The 16999-nt window shown below is 33.9% G+C and overlaps 1 protein-coding gene across 1 annotated transcript in view; it reads left to right on the forward strand.

Moving 5' to 3' along the window:
- Positions 1-16999, forward strand: part of LOC116637813 (A disintegrin and metallopeptidase domain 3-like) — a 115384-nt gene that overhangs the window by 48507 nt on the left and 49878 nt on the right. Inside the window, exons 7-10 of the mRNA XM_032413356.1 lie at positions 1766-1828; positions 7027-7098; positions 7337-7503; positions 8560-8641. Coding sequence (XP_032269247.1) covers positions 1766-1828; positions 7027-7098; positions 7337-7503; positions 8560-8641 — 384 coding nt within the window. The remainder of the gene's footprint in view (positions 1-1765; positions 1829-7026; positions 7099-7336; positions 7504-8559; positions 8642-16999) is intronic.

The raw sequence follows: 16999 nt of genomic DNA on the forward strand, positions 1-16999 counted from the left end.
GGGTATTTACCCCAAAGATTCAAATGTAGGGATCCAAAGGGGTATGTGCACCCCGATGTTTATAGCAGCAATGTCCACAATAGCCAAACTGTGGAAAGAGCCAAGATGTCCATCGACAGATGAATGGATAAAGAAGATGTGGTGTATATATATATATACAATGGCATACTATGCAGCCATCAAAAGGAATGAAATCTTGCCATTTGCAATGACGTGGATGGAACTGGAGGGTATTATGCCGAGCTAAATAAGTCAATCAGAGAAAGACATGTATCATATGACCTCACTGATATGAGGATTTCTTAATCTCAGGAAACAAACTGAGGGTTGCTGGAGTGGTGGGGGGGTGGGAGGGATGGGGTGGCTGGTGATAGACATTGGGGAAGGTATGTGCTGTGGTGAGCGCTGTGAATTGTGTAAGACTGTCGAATCACAGACCTGTACCTCTGAAACAAATAATACATTATATGTTAAAAAGAAAAAAAAAAGAAGAAGAAGATAGCAGGAGGGGAAGAATGAAGGGGGGAATCGGAGGGGGAGACGAACCATGAGAGACTATGGACTCTGAAAAACAAACTGAGGGTTCTAGAGGGGAGGGGGGTAGGGGGATGGGTTAGCCTGGTGATGGGTATTAAAGAGGGCACGTACTGCATGGAGCACTGGGTGTTATATGCAAACAATGAATCATGGAACGCTACATCAAAAACGAATGATGTAATGTATGGTGATTAACATAACATAATAAAAAAAAGAAAAAAAAAAAGAAATCTGGCATTTTTGTCCTACTTTACACACCCACAATTACCATATGACTCAGGTATTCCATTTTTAAGGATTTTCCAAGAAAAATTGAAGAACATAATTGCACAAAGACCTCTACATGAATATGCATAGTTTCATTTATAATAGCTACAATTTCTAAGTAATCCAAGTGATCATCAACAGGTAAACGTATAAACAAATTGGAATATATTTCTAAAATGACACACTACTTAGCAATAAACACTAATGAATTATTAAGAATCACAACATAACAGATGAATGCTGAGTGAAAGAAGCCAGATATAAGAGTATGTGACATATGATTCCAGTTTTATGAAATTCTAGAATAGATTATTCTAACCTATGGTGAGAGAGAGCAGATCATTGATTGCCTTGAGTCATGTGGGCTCTCGACTTAGAAGAGGGTGATGGAAACATTCTTTATCTTATTTATAGAAATGGTTACATTGGTATATACATTAATATCAATTTATATAACTGTGATAGAGTTAACATAAATAAAGTATAAAAACAATGAGAAATTAAAGGCAATTTGGGGGAAAGATGATGGGAGTTAATTTAGCTTGAAGGTTGGAGGAGGGTCTAAGAGGAAAGTTTTGAGAAAAGGAAACATGGCTTTTCCCTCATTTCACTAACTTTTTTAAGGATTCTAATTATAAAGAATATAAGATAAAAGCTTTTGATTTGTTCCTAAAATTTTTATTTGGAATCTCACCTGCTTATTTTTTCAGGGTCCTCCATCATCTTATTTTGCTATCACTTATATCTATATCTTTACGTATCCGTAGCGAACTATCCTATCATCTATCTATCTGTCTATCATCATGTGTCTGTCTATCCCTTTCTATGTGTGTGTGTGTGTGTGTGTGTGTATATAATGTGAGTGAGAATAACAAACAATATAAGAATTTTTTCTTATAGAATGTTTTATTTTTATGTTTTATTTAAATGTTTTATTTAATTCATGTCCTCTGTTTTACAGAAAGATTCAGATGAACTATTGGAAACAATTCTGAAAATACAAATCATTATGGATAAAGCTTTGGTATGCATTATTGATATTGATAATATCTTTGCTTTGTGTTTAAATTCAAAGGGAATATGAAAATGAAAATTCCACTTGTCTGAAATACATATATATTTTACTCTGTTCAAAATATGTATCTAAGTGTAGCAGGACATAAAGAAATGTCAATTGCCTTTGCATTGGCATTGGGGGGACTAGTATTTATAGTATTGATTTCAAAATCAATATAGAATTCTAGCAAAAATGTATAATTTGTATGTATGGAAGAGTTCTACTACATTATAATCTAGTCAATTATAATGAGCTGCATATATTTCTGGATCCGCCCCATATAGTGATGAAACTCTTACATAAATTAATTTTTATTTTAAAATAAGCTATTTAATTATTGAATTGGAGATTCCTGTTATTAAAAAGTATCTTTTATAAGATTATTTTATGCTTTATAATTTCTTGGATTCTCTTAGATTCTCTGACGGAAATTTTATATTTTAAAAATGGGAAGAATTATTCATAGGAATGTTCATTTAGTTAGGGAATATATTTTTTGAAGATTTTATTTATTTATTTGAGAGAAAGAGCATGAACTGGGTGAGGGCAGAGGGAGAAGCAGACTCCCCGTTGGTCAGGGAGCCCAACGCGAGGCTCCATCTTGGGACTCCAGGATCATGACCTGAGCTGAAGGCAGACACTTAACCAACGAACCACCCAGGTGTCCCAGTTAGGGAAATTTTTGTTTATATAATCAGTTTTAGCAAAGCCATTATGGTTAGCAATTAAGAAATCTGATCTTTTCATTATTACTGATATTTTTGCATAAGGTCTGTCAATAAGTGCATAATTTTCAAAATTAGATTTTGTTGATAAAAGGAAATATTTAGATCTTTACATAATTTTTTATAAAAACAGCAGGAAAAAGTAGACAAAATAATAATAAAGAAAAAAGCACATATAATTTTATATGCACATTTCCTTTTTTATATTTAAATATGTATATGTATGTTCTTATACCTCTGTTTTATATATGCTGTTTTGTAAATTATTTTATAATGTTTTCCCGCATATTAATGAAATATATTATTTCAATTTAATTTTAACATTCACATAGTGTCTGATTAATATATTTAATATAATTTAATCTATTTTACTAGCTAATGCCCTTTGGGGGCATTTAGATTTAGGTTTTGGTTGTTACATGGGGAATAATACTCACAAGCATTGAAATTATGCTCTGCCACAGCTGCCCCCATGAGGTTGCTAAAATTAAATCTAGACAGCCTACTTTCCTCTCTCCATTTAACTGAATACCTTCTTCCTTTCCAATAAAAACAGAAGGCATTTTCAATGCAAATGTCATCATGAGAAAACAACAACAAAGAACTCTAGAGCTTTTATATCCTATGATTAGTATTCCCTCTCTTTTTTTATGTTCAGTTTATCTGTCTTAAATTTTAAAGTATGACTTTGTAAACTATTTTTTTCCTTACTCAGATAATCCCTGCCTTTTCATTAGAATGTTTAGTTGACTTATGTTTATCAAAATTACTAATACTGTGGATGTAGGTTAAGTACTGCTATGCTCTTAGTGTTCTACTCTTCCTATTAGTTATTTATTCTTTTGTTCCTCCTTTGCTACCCTTGGATTAGTGGGTTATTTTTAGTTTTTATCTTTATCTCCTATATTGGTTTTTTCTGTGATCTCTCTTTATCCCTCACATCTTACCCCAGTGGTTTCTTTATTGGTTTGAATTAATATTCCTAACTAGAATTAATATTATATCACTTCACATATAATGTAAGAGCTTTATAACACTAAAGTTCCATTTAACCCTGATGTGGATATTAACTCCTTAACAGGTACAGCATTTGCAGATATCTTCTCTTGTTCAGTAGGTTTCTTTTTTGTTTTGTTGATGATTTCTTTCACCATGCAAAAGGTTTTTTTTTTTTTTCAAAAGCTTTTCATTTGATGTAGTTCCAATAGTTTATTTTTGCTTTTGTTTCCCTTGCCTTAGAAGAAATATCTAGAAAAATGTTGCTATGGTGGATGTCAGAGAATTACTGCCTGTGCTCTCTTCTGGGATTTTTATGGTTTCATGTCTCACATTTACAACTTTACATTTTGAGTTTAGTTTTGTGTATGATGTTAGAAAGTGGTCCAGTTTCATTCTTTTCATGTAGCTGTCCAGTTTTTGCAACATCATTTATGGAAGAGATTGTCTTTTCCCCATCATATATGCTTGCCTCCTTTGTCATAGATTAACTGACTATACAATTGTGGGTTTATTTCTGGGCTTTCTATTCTGTTCCATTGATCTATGTGTCTACTTTTGTGCCAATACCATATTGTTTTGATTACTACAGCTTTGTAATATATCTTGAGATATGGAATTGTGTTACCTCCAGCTTTGTTCTTCTTGATCAACATTGCTTTGGCTATTTGGGATCTTTGTGGTTCCATTACAGAGCCATAAAATAGAATGAGGTCATGCTATTTGTGACAACATGGATGGGTCTAGAGGCTATTGTGTTAAATGATGTAAGTCAGACTGAGAAAAACAAGTACCATATGATTTTACTCATATGTGGAATCTAAAAAATAAATAAATAAACAAGAAGCAGAATTAGACACATAAACATAGAGAAAAAACTGATGGCTGCCAAAATGGAGGGAGTTGGGGATTAGGTAAAATGGGTGAAAGGGAGTGGGAGATACAGTCTTCCAGTTATGGAATGAATGTTATGGGAATAAAAGGCACAGCATAACATTAGAAATAGAGTCAATGATATTGTAATAGCTTTGTATGGTGAAAAATAGGAGCTACACTTGTGATGAGCATAGGGTAATGTTTATACTTTTGGAATTACTATGCTGTACACCTGAAACTGATGTAACGTTTTGTGTCAACTACACTCAAATAAAAAATTAATGAAAATAATTGTAAAAATAACCCTATGTGATTTTTTTAAAACCAAATTTATCAATTTATACAAGACCTAAGGGCCATAAACTCTTTTGTAATTTCTCGGCACCCTGTGGTCTCAAATCCAGCTTTTAATTTTTAAAAAATTTTTTATATAAATTCAATTAGCCAACATATAGTACATCATTAGTTTCAGATGTAGTGTTCAGTATGTGATGTTATTATATTTTACTTTGCCATGTGTTATAAACCACAAAATAAATTATTTTTTAAATATTCAATTGTTTGAAGAAATTAAGGAAAAGAAAAAAGAATTTAATTTTCCCCTCATGTTTACCATTTTCAAAGCTCTTCTTTCCTTCTTATAAGTCTGTGTTTCTGATATTTCTGTTTAGCTTGTTGATGACTTTGCTTCAGCTTTTGCTCATCTAAAATCATTTTTATTTCATCTTCACTTTTTAAATATTTTATTTGGAAATAATTTCAAACTTTCAAAAAATTTGCAAGAATTGTGCTATGGTGAGTGCTGTGAATTGTGTAAGACTGTTGAATCACAGATCTGTACCTCTGAAACAAATAATACACTATATGTTAAAAAAAAAAAAGAAGAAGATAGCAGGAGGGGAAGAATGAAGGGGGGTGGAATCAGAGAGGGAGATGAACCATGAGAGACTATGGACTCCGAAAAACAAACTGAGGGTTCTAGAGGGGAGGGTGTGGGGGGATGGGTTAGCCTGGTGATGGGTATTAAAGAGGGCAGGTTCTGCATGGAGCACTGGGTGTTATATGCCAACAATGAATCATGGAACACTACATCAAAAACTAATGATGTAATGTATGGTGATTAACATAACATAATAAAAAAATAAGAATAAGGCAAGAAATAGGTATACTCTCTTTATTCGGATTTATTAATATAGTATCCCATTATCACTTGTGCTCTATTTGAAAGTAAGTTGTAAATTTTCAGTGTACGTTTACCTAGAATAAGATCATTATCTTATATAACCACAATAGAGTTATCCATGTAAGGAAAAATAACATTGTTAAAATACTTTTTATCAAGTCTACCATAACTTAATTGCGTTATAGTTGGACAATGTGATCTAAGTGACAATGCTTTATATTCAAATAACTCTTTAATGGCCTAATATGGGTCAATTTATATAAAACTTCCATGTATGTTTGAAAATATATATATATACACATTCTTTCATTGTTTTATATAAGCCTTTATTCACCTTCACTCATACCACACATGCTGCACTGTGCGTAAATATACAATATGATTTATTGGAAAAGAGAAATAGCAAAGTACAAATAGTTTCTAGAGACCTAGGAGGATAACATCTCTTTTGTCTGTATCAGACAACTCTATCCATTACATTTTTTTTCTGTGAGTAGTTTTTGGCAGACCTGCTGCAGATATTTGAAGCTCTCAAGCTGCCACTTTTCATGTTTTCACCAAAAACTTAGAAATGTGTGTACACATACAACTGAAGTATTTAAGAGAAAATATGTGATTTTTGTCTCCTTGAATGAGGACAATTGCTTGAATTTATTTTTATTATTATGGTACATTGTTTATCCAGGATATGTAGTCATGTTATCTTATTGTAATGAAGATAAATGGTGGCATATGATATAGCAGATAAAAATGACTTAGTAGCTTAGAGATTTGAGTCCTGGTTCTTATCTTTAGTAGTTATATGATCTTGGAAACTTACCTTTCAAACCTCCATTCTATATGTGTAAAGAGGAAAATAATCACAACCTTCTCATTTTAATATTATTGATTAATATGTAAGCTCCCTAGGTTTAAGCTTAAAACTTACTAAGCAATTGATAAACCTTAATTCTGTTTTTTTTTTTTCCTTTCACTGAGCACCACCTTAGCTTAACATTTTATATCCATTTAAAATGTGGTACTTTAAAGAGGGCACATATTGAATGGAGCACTGGGCGTTATACGCAAACAATGAATCATGGAACACTGTTCTAGAGGGGCGGGGGTGGGAGGATGGGTTAGCCTGGTGATGGGTATTAAAGAGGGCACGTTCTGCATGGAGCACTGGGTGTTATACACAAACAATGAATCATGGAACACTACATCAAAAACTAATAGTGTAATGTATGGTGATTAACATAACAATAAAAAATTAAAAAAAAACTAATGATGTAATGTATGGTGATTAACATAACATAATAAAATAAAATTAAAAATAAATAATTAAAAAAATAAAATGTAGTACTTTAGTAATTTTCAGTAGTGAAACAAAATTTGTCTTTCAGTTTGATTACATGGGCTCTGAAGTGGCATTTGCAGCTGAGAAAGTTGTCCATATCTTTGGTCTTATCAACACTGTAAGTATTTATGTTTCAGTTAAATATTAAACATTCCTATTAATGCTTGTATAAATAACAGTTGTATAAATAACATTTTCGATTTTATTAAAAAGTATAGTCCTACCAACTAGTTTCACCCACCAATGGATTCCATCTCCAAAAATGAGTAAATTGAATCTATTAGCATTATGTATAGAGATGTAATATAATACTTATGACTGCCTAAACCTGTATGTGGTGTATCTTCTATTTTTAGATGTTTTCCCAGCTTAAAGTGACTGTGAAGCTAACTTCTTTGGAGCTCTGGTCAGATCAAAATAAGATTTCAACTAAAGGGGATGCTGATGAAGTACTACAAAGATTTGTGTCATGGAAAGAACAATTTATGTTTCAAAGATCTCATGATATGGCATATTTATTAATGTGAGTGCATTTTTTGCATTGATATAGGGCTTATCAAATTATATGATATGTTAACTATCAAAATTATATACAAAATGTGTTATGTATAATGACAAGAAACCTCGAAAATTGTACGTATACTGTTAGCAAAATGTAAAATATAAAAATCTGATAACAATGTAAGACACTAAAACACTGAGTAGACTGTTTATCCATGGAAATGTAATAGACTTGAAAATTTGGAAAGCCTTGGGAGAAACATGGGGACTCGAGGGTTTTAAAGATTTTCTCAGAGGTAAGTAATTGAAACCATCATTTTAACATTAAATAAAGTATAAATTAGTTAACAGAATGCAGTAATTGCATATAAAGTGGTTACAATGCAAAACATTTAAATAGTAATTTGGTTACCTTCTGATATATACGGACCCAAGGTGTAGCTATATAACTGCATGCATTGTATCTTTCAAAAGTCTTCTTTTTGCTTGACTAATTTGATTACATGGAAAAATAAAAATGCAATTCTGAAGGTCTTAAGCAATATGGAATACATTTATACATCTATTGGTGTTTCCTGTGGCATTTAAGGTCAGATTTGGGGACTTAGGAGCAATATTAATAAGACTGAAATGTGTGAGGACACTTTCTGTGTCCTATCTCTTTTCGTTAGCATACTGCACGTTCTCTTTTCTCTCCCTGTCCTCCAATCCGGTATTTTTTACACACCTTAAAGGACCACTGCATGTAAATCATGGCAGTAGGTTATCCTGACTTGTACACCTTAGAATTATATCCATCTAGTGGTGGCAACAGTGATGATTAATGTTTTGGAAGGATTAGGCACTGCTGGGTTTTGGGCTGTGTATCATATAATGTTAAAGTAGACTTTAGAACTTAACTTTGTAGGAATTGTGGGAGATTACCCAAATACAAAATGATTGAAAACATTAGATATGATATGTAATATTCAAGTTTCAAAAAACAGCTTTCTTTACTGAGGAATCCAATTCTTAAAAGGTCATTAAGTTATTAATAATTTAAAATGCATTTATTTACAAGAAAAATTTTGTTATTTAGTTATAGGGATCATCCTAATTATGTGGGAGCAACATATCATGGAATGGCATGCAATCCAAAATTCGCTGCAGGAATTGCTCTGGTATGCATTTTACTCCCATCTATTCAGTAATTATATCATGTTTTGAAAGTTAATATCCACTTCAAGGAGCCAAAGTACATATAGTATATTTACCATGCTGTTTTGACACATTTTTATAAAATATTTTTTATTTGGATTTTGAAACTTAAACATTACAATTTTTAAAAGTTTTTTTTGTGGTAAAATACACAGAAATGAAATTTACGATCTTATAGTAATGTTACGTGTGTTCCATTGCTGTGTAACAGATCTCCAGAACTCTTCATCTTGAATATCTGTAGCTTTGTACCTTTTCACCAACATGGCCCATTTTCCAAACCCTCTAGCCCCTGGCATCCACCATTCTACTGTCTGCTTCTGTGAGTTTGACATTTTTGATTCTACATATAATGGTGATCATACAATATTTGTCTTCATATGTCTGGCTTATTTCTCTTAATATAGTACCATTTAGGTTCATCCGTGTCATTGCAAATGGCAGGATTTCATTCTTTTTATGGCTGAATAACATTCCATTCTATGTGTGTATATATAGGTGACATTTTATTTTTCCATTCTTCTGTCAATGAACACTTAAGCTGTTTTCAACACCTTACTATCATAAATAATGCGCAGTGAATGTGGGAGTGCAGATATATCTTTATGATACTGATTTCAGTTATTTTGGATAAAAACGCAAAAGTGGGTTTGATGGATCATATGGTAATCCTATCTTTAATATTTTGAACCATCATACTGATTTTGAGAGTGGTTGTGCAATTTTATAATCCCATCAGCAGTTCACATTATAGTCATCACATCCTCACCAACACCTGTTATTTTCTGTGGTTGCCTTTTTTTTTTTTTTTTTTTTTTTTATGGTAGCCATTCTATTGGGTATGTGGTGATATCTCAATGTGGTTTTGATTTGCATTTCTATGATTATTAGTAATATTGAGGATTTTTCCATATGCTTTTTAGTCTTTTGTATATCCTCTCTGGAGAAATGTCTATTCAAGTCTTTAGCCCATTTTTATTTTGGTTTATTTGAATTTGATTTTTTTATTCTTGGATTTTAGGAGTTCTTTATATTTTGGATGTTAATCTGTTACCAGATATATGATTTGCAATTTTTTTCCCTTATTTTGTAGGTTGCCTTTATACTCTGTTGATCATGTCCTTTGAAGCACAAAAGTTTTATGTTTGGTGTAGTCCTGTTTGTCCATTTTTGCTTTTGTTGCCTGTACTTTTGGCATCATATCTAAGAAATCATTGTCAAACCTAATGTCATGAAGATTTCCCCCTATGTTTTCTTTTAGGAGTTTTATAGTTTGAGGTCTTACATTTGGATTTTTAAGTCATTTTGAATTAATTTTTGTATATGGTGAAATATACAGGTCCAACTTCATTCTTCTGTATGTGCATATCCAATGTTCCCATCACCATTTATTGAAAAAGCTCTTTTCTCCATTGAGTATACTTGTTGAAGAGACTGTCCTTTCTGCATTATGTCATCTTGGTACCCTTTTATAGATCATTTAACCATATATGCAAGGGTTTATTTCTAGGCTCTCTAATCTATTTCAGTGATATATATGTCTATCTTTATGCCAGTACCATACTGTTTTGATTACTTTGCTTTATAATATGTTTTGAAATCAGGAAATGTATATCCTTCAACTCTATTCTTCTTTTTCAAAATTGACATGGTTATTTAGGGTCCCTTGAGACTCCATATTAATTTGGGGGTTATTTCTTCTATTTCTATTAACAGCTTAACTTCAATCACATACAAAAGCACTACTCCTTTATAATTCTACTCCACACTTTGTTACTACATAAATTATAGGACTTGTTTTGTTTGGTTTGGTTTGGTATTTGTCCTTCCAATTCTATACAATATTTAAAAGTCAATTTATTCACCAAAATTACAATACTGCATGTTACTATATTTGTCCATGTATTTACCTGTATTAGAGAACTTTAGAATTTCCTTTTAGCTTTAGGTTGCTGTCTCGCATCCTTTCTTTTCGCCATGACAGCCTCCGTTTAACATTTATTATAGATCAAGTCTAGTGGTAATTAACTTTTGCTCATTACCTCAAATTTTATTTTTCTGAAAAAGTGTTCATGTCTTCATTATATTTTGAAATACAGTTTTGCCTGATAATGATAATTTTGGATGACAATTTCTTTCAGCACTTGAAAAGTATTTATCCCAATCCCTTCTGACCTATAAGGTTTCTCCCGAGAAATCTACTGATAATCTTACGGGAGCTCCCTTATATGTGACAAGTCACTTCTGTCTAGCTGCTTTCAGGATTCTCTCCTTGTCTTTGGCTAATGGGAATCTTTGTGAGTCACTTTGGATTTCTTGGTTGGAATTTGTTGAGCTTCTTTTGTATGTTCACTCAGATTTCTGAAGTTTGTACTCATTATTTCTCCAAATAAACTTTCTTTCTCTCTTCTCTTTCTCAGACTCATTATAGGAATAATACATATATTGATCTGCTTGTTGATGTCAGTAGGGTTTTTTTTTTATATTCTTCATTCTTTTTTTCTTTTTCTTTTTCTCTTTTCTCTTTTCTCTTTTCTGGATGATTTCAAATGATCAGTCTTCATGTCTGATTCTTTGTTTTGCCTGATCAAATCTGATTTTAAATAAATCCCTTAAAGTTTTGAATTCATTTATTGTTCTTTTCAGCTCTAGAATTTTTTTATAATAGTTAAAATCCCCTTGTTGATATCTATACCCAGAATTTATTTAGATATGTATAGCTAGTTCATCATTTTAAAATCAGTTGATGTAACCAATTTCATCAATAGGCTAACTAGACAAATTGTTTGATCATATCAATAGATGCAGAAAAAGAATTTGACAAATCCAACACCATTTGTGATGAAATTTAGGAAAGGAGGTCTAGAAGGGAATTTCCTTAACATGAGAAAGAACATCTAGAAAAAAACCTATAGCTAACACCTCAGTGGTGAGAAACTAACTGCTTTCCCAGTGAGATCTGGAACAAGGCAAGACTGTAACTTGCCAGTCCTTTTCAGCTTTGTACTGGAAGTGCAAAACAATGGTAACACAAAATGCTGTGAGGGTGTAGAGCAACAGAAACTCTCATTCATGAAGATGGGAATGCTAAATGGTACAGCCACTGCAGAAGACAGTTTGGCAACTTCTTACTCTTAACATATGATACAGCATTTATCCTCTTGGCAATCACCCAAATGAGTTGAAAACATATCCACACAAAATCATGTACATTTATAGCAGCTTTATTTGTAATTACCAAAAATTGGAAGGAAACAAGATGTCTTTTAATAAGTGAAATGATAAACAAAGTGGAATAAATACATATAAAGGAATATTTATTCAGGGATTTGAGAAGTGAGCCATTAAGCCATTAGAAGATATAAAGGAATCTAATATCATATTCTTTTTTTTTTATCTTTTCCTTTTTCTTTTTTTTCTTTTTTCATTCTTTCCCTTTCTTTCCCCCTGGTTTCAGGTCTTTTCTGATTTGTTTAGTGTATATTTTTCTGGGATAATTGTTACCCTGTTAGCATTTTGTTCTCTCATTCATCTATTCTCCTCTGGACAAAATGACAAGATGAAAAAAATCACCTCAAAAAAAAGAACAAGAGCCAGTACCGACTGCCAGGGACCTAATCAATATGGACATTAGTAAGATGTCAGAACTAGAGTTCAGAATGATGATTATAAATACACAAGCTGGGCTTGAAAAAAGCATGGAAGATATTAGAGAAACCCTTTCTGGAGAAATAAAAGAACTAAAATCTAACCAAGTCAAAATCAAAAAGGCTATTAATGAGGTGCAATCAAAAATGGAAGCTCTAACTGCTAGGATAAATGAGGCAGAAGAGAGAATTAGTGATATCAATGACCAAATGATGGAGAATAAAGAAGCTGAGAAAAAGAGAGATAAACAACTACTGGATCATGAGGGCAGAAATTGAGAGATAAGTGATACCATAAGACAAAACAATATTAGGATAATTGGAATCCCAGAAGAAGAAGAAAGAGAGAGAGGAACAGAAGGTATATTGGAGCAAATTATAGCAGATAACTGCCCTAGTTTGGGGAAGGAAACAGGCATCAAAATCCAGGAGACACAGAGAACCGCCCTCAAAATCAATAAAAATAGGTCAACACCTCGACATCTAATAGTAAAACTTACGAGTCTCAGAGACAAAGAGAAAATCCTGAAAGCAGCTCAGGATAAGAGATCTGTAACCTACAATGGTAGAAACATTAGATTGGCAACAGACGTATCCACAGAGATCTGGCAGGCCAGAAAGGACTGGCATGATATATTCGGAGCACTAAATGAGAAAAATATGCAGCCAAGAATACTATATCCAGCTAGGCTGTCTTTGAAAATAGAAGGAGAGATAAAAAGCTTCCAGGACAAACAAAAACTAAGGAATTTGCAAACATGAAACCAGCCCTACAAGAAATATTGAAAGGGGTCCTCTAAGCAAAGAGAGAGCCTAAAAGTAACATAGACCAGAGGGGAACACAGACAATATACAGTAAGAGTCACTTTACAGGCAATACAATGGCACTAAATTCATATCTTTCAATAGTTACCCTGAATGTAAATGGGCTAAACATCCCAATCAAAAGACATAGGGTATCAGATTGGATAAAAAAACAAGACCCATCGATATGCTGTCTGCAAGAGACTCATTTTAGACCCAAAGACACCACCAGCTTGAAAGTGAGGGCGTGGCAAACCATTTACCATGCTAATGGACACCAAAAGAAAGCTGGGGTGGCAATCCTTATATCAGACAAATTAGATTTTAAACCAAAGACTGTAATAAGAGATGAGGAAGGACACTATATCCTACTTAAAGGGTCTCTCCAACAAGAAGATCTAACAATTGTAAATATCTATGGCCCTAACATGGGAGCAGCCACTTATATAAGCCAATTAATAACAAAAGCAAAGAAACACATTGACAACAATACAATAATAGTAGGGGACTTTAACACCCCCCCCCCCCCCACTGAAATGGACAGATCATCAAAGCAAAAGATCAACAAGGAAATAAAGACTTTAAATAACACACTGGACCAAATGGACTTCATGGATAATATTCAGACCATTCCATTCCAAAGCAACAGAATACACATTCTTCTCTAGTGCCCATGGAACATTCTCCAGAATAGATCACATCCTGGGTCACAAATCAGGTCTCAACCGGTACCAAAAGATTGGGATCATTCCCTACATATGTTCAGACCACAATGCGTTGAAACTAGAAGTCAATCACAAGAGGAAAGTTGGAGAGAACTCAAATACATGGAGCCTGAAGAGGATCCTACTAAAGAACGAATGGGTGAACCTGGAAATTAAAGAAGGATTAAAAAAAATGGAAACAAATGAAAATGAAAACAAAACTGTTCAAAATCTTTGGGATGCAGCAAAGGCAGTCCTAAAAGGAAAGTATAGAGCAATACAAGCCTGTCTCAAGAAACAAGAAAGGTCTCAAATACACAACCTAACCCTACACCTAAAGGACCTGGAGAAAGAACTGCAAATAAAGCCTAAACCCAGCAGGAGAAGAGAAATAATAAAGATCAGAGCAGAAATCAATGAAATAGAAACCAAAAGAACAGATCAACAAAACTAGGAGCTGATTCTTTGAAAGAATTAACAAGATGGATAAACCCCTGGCCAGACTTATCAAAAAGAAAAGAGAACGAATGCAAATAATTAAAATCATGAATGAAAGAGGAGAGATCACAACCAACACCAAAGAAATACAAACAATTATAAGAACATATATTGAGCAACTATGTGCCAGCAAATTAGATAATCTGGAAGAAATGGATGCATTCCTAGAGATGTATCAACTACCAAAACTGAACCAGGAAGAAATAGAAAACCTGAACAAACCTATAACCACTAAGGAAATTGAAGCAGTCATCAAAAATCTCCCAACAAACAAGAGCCCAGGGCCAGATGGCTTCCCAGGGGAATTCTACCAAACATTTAAAGAAGAATTAATACCTATTCTTCTGAAACTGTTCCAAAATATAGAAATGGAAGGAAAACTTCCCAACTCGTTTTATGAGGCCACCATTACCTTGATCCCCAAACCAGACAAAGACCCCATCAAAAAGGAGAACTACAGACCCCCTGATAAACATGGATGCAAAAATTCTCACCAAAATACTAGCCAATAGGATCCAACAGTACATTAAAATCCAAATGGGATTTATTCCTGGGCTCCAAGTTTGGTTCAACATCTGCAAATCAATCAATGTGATACAATACATGAATAAAAGAAAGAACAAGAACCATATGATCCTCTCAATAGATGCAAAAAAAAACATTTGACAAAGTACAGCATCCTTTCTTGTAAGATGGTCCTTATCACCAGGCAAGGATGTCCACTATCACCACTGCTATTTGACATAGTATTAGAAGCCCTAGCCACAGCTATCAGACAACAAAAAGAAATAAAAGCATCTGAATTGGCAAAGAAGAAGTCAAACTCTCACTCTTTGCAGATGATATGATACTTTATGTGGAAAACCCCAAAGACTCCACCTCAAAACTGCTAGAACTCATACAGGAACTCAGTAAAGTGGCAGGATAGAATATCAGTGCACAGAAATCAGTGGCATTCCTATTCACCAACAAGACAGAAGAAAGAGAAATTAAGGAGTTGATCCCATTTACAATTGCACCCCAAACCATAAGATACCTAGGAATACATCTAACCCAAGGGGCAAAGAATCTGTACTCCGAAAACTATAAAATACTCATGAAAGAAATTGAGGAAGACACAAAGAAATGGAAAAATGTTCCATGTTCATGGATTGTAAGAACAAATATTGTGAAGATGTCAATGCTACCTAGAGCAGTCTACACATTCAATGCAATCCCTATCAAAATACCATCCACTTTTTTCAAAGCAATGGAACAAATAATCCTAAAATTTGTATGGAACCAGAAAAGACCCCGAATAGCCAGAGGAATGTTGAAAAAGAAAAGCAAAGCTGGCGGCATCACAATTCCGGACTTCAAGCTCTAATTACAAAGCTGTCATCATCAAGACAGTATGGTACTGGCACAAAAACAGACACATCGATCAATGGAACAGAATAGAGAGCCCAGAAATGGACCCTCAACTCTATGGTCAACTAATCTTTGACAAAGCAGGAAAGAATGTCCAATGGAAAAAAGACAGTCTCTTCAACAAATGGTGTTGGGGAAAATTGGACAGCCACATGCAGAAAAATGAAACTGGACCACTTTCTTTTTCTTTTTCTTTTTTTTTTTAAAGATTTTATTTATTTGACAGAGAGAGACACAGCGAGAGAGGGAACACAAGCAGGGGGAGTGGGAGAGGAAGAAGCAGGCTTCCTGCTGAACAGGGAGCCTGATATGGGGCTTGATCCCAGGACCCTGGGATCATGACCTGAGCCGAAGGCAGACGCTTAACGACTGAGCCACCCAGGTACCCCCTGCACCACTTTCTTATACCACACACAAAAATAGACTCAAAATCATTAAAAGACCTCAATGTGAGACAGGAGTCCATCAAAATCCTAAAGGACACACAGGCAGCAACCTCTTCGACCTTAGTCGCAGCAACTTCTTCCTAGAAACATGACCAAAGGTAAGGGAAGGAAGGGCAAAAATGAACTATTGGGGCTTCATCAAGATAAGAAGCTTTTGCACAGCAAAAGAAACAGTCAACAAAACCAAAAGACAACCAACAGAATGGGAGAAGATATTTGCAAATGACTCTCAGATAAAGGGCTAGTATCCAAAATCTATAAAGAACTCATCAAACTCAACACCCAAAGAACAAATGATCCAATCAAGAAATGGGCAGAAGTCATGAACAGACATTTTTCCAAAGAAGACATCCAAATGGCCAACAGACACACGAAAAAGTGCTCAACATCGTTCTGCATCAGGGAAATCCAAAGCAAAACCTCAATGAGATACCACCTCACACCAGTCAGAATGGCTAAAATTAACAAGTCAGGAAATGACAGATTTTGGTGGGGATGCAGAGAAAGGGGAACTCTCCTACGCTGTTGGTGGCAATGCAAGCTGGTGCAGCCACTCTGGAAAACAGTATATACGTTCTTCAAAAAGTTGAAAATAGAGCTACCCTACGGCCCAGCAATTGCACTACTGGGTATTTACCCCAAAGATACAAATGTAGTGATCCGAAGGGGTACGTGTAGTCTGATGTTTATAGCAGCAATGTCCACAATAGCCAAACTGTGGAAAGAGCCAAGATGTCCATCAACAGATGAATGGATAAAGAAGAGGTGGTATATATATATATATATATATATATATATATATATATATATGT

Source organism: Phoca vitulina, unplaced genomic scaffold (genome assembly GCF_004348235.1).
Source record: "Phoca vitulina isolate PV1807 unplaced genomic scaffold, GSC_HSeal_1.0 scaffold15, whole genome shotgun sequence".
NCBI classification, from domain to species: domain Eukaryota; kingdom Metazoa; phylum Chordata; class Mammalia; order Carnivora; family Phocidae; genus Phoca; species Phoca vitulina.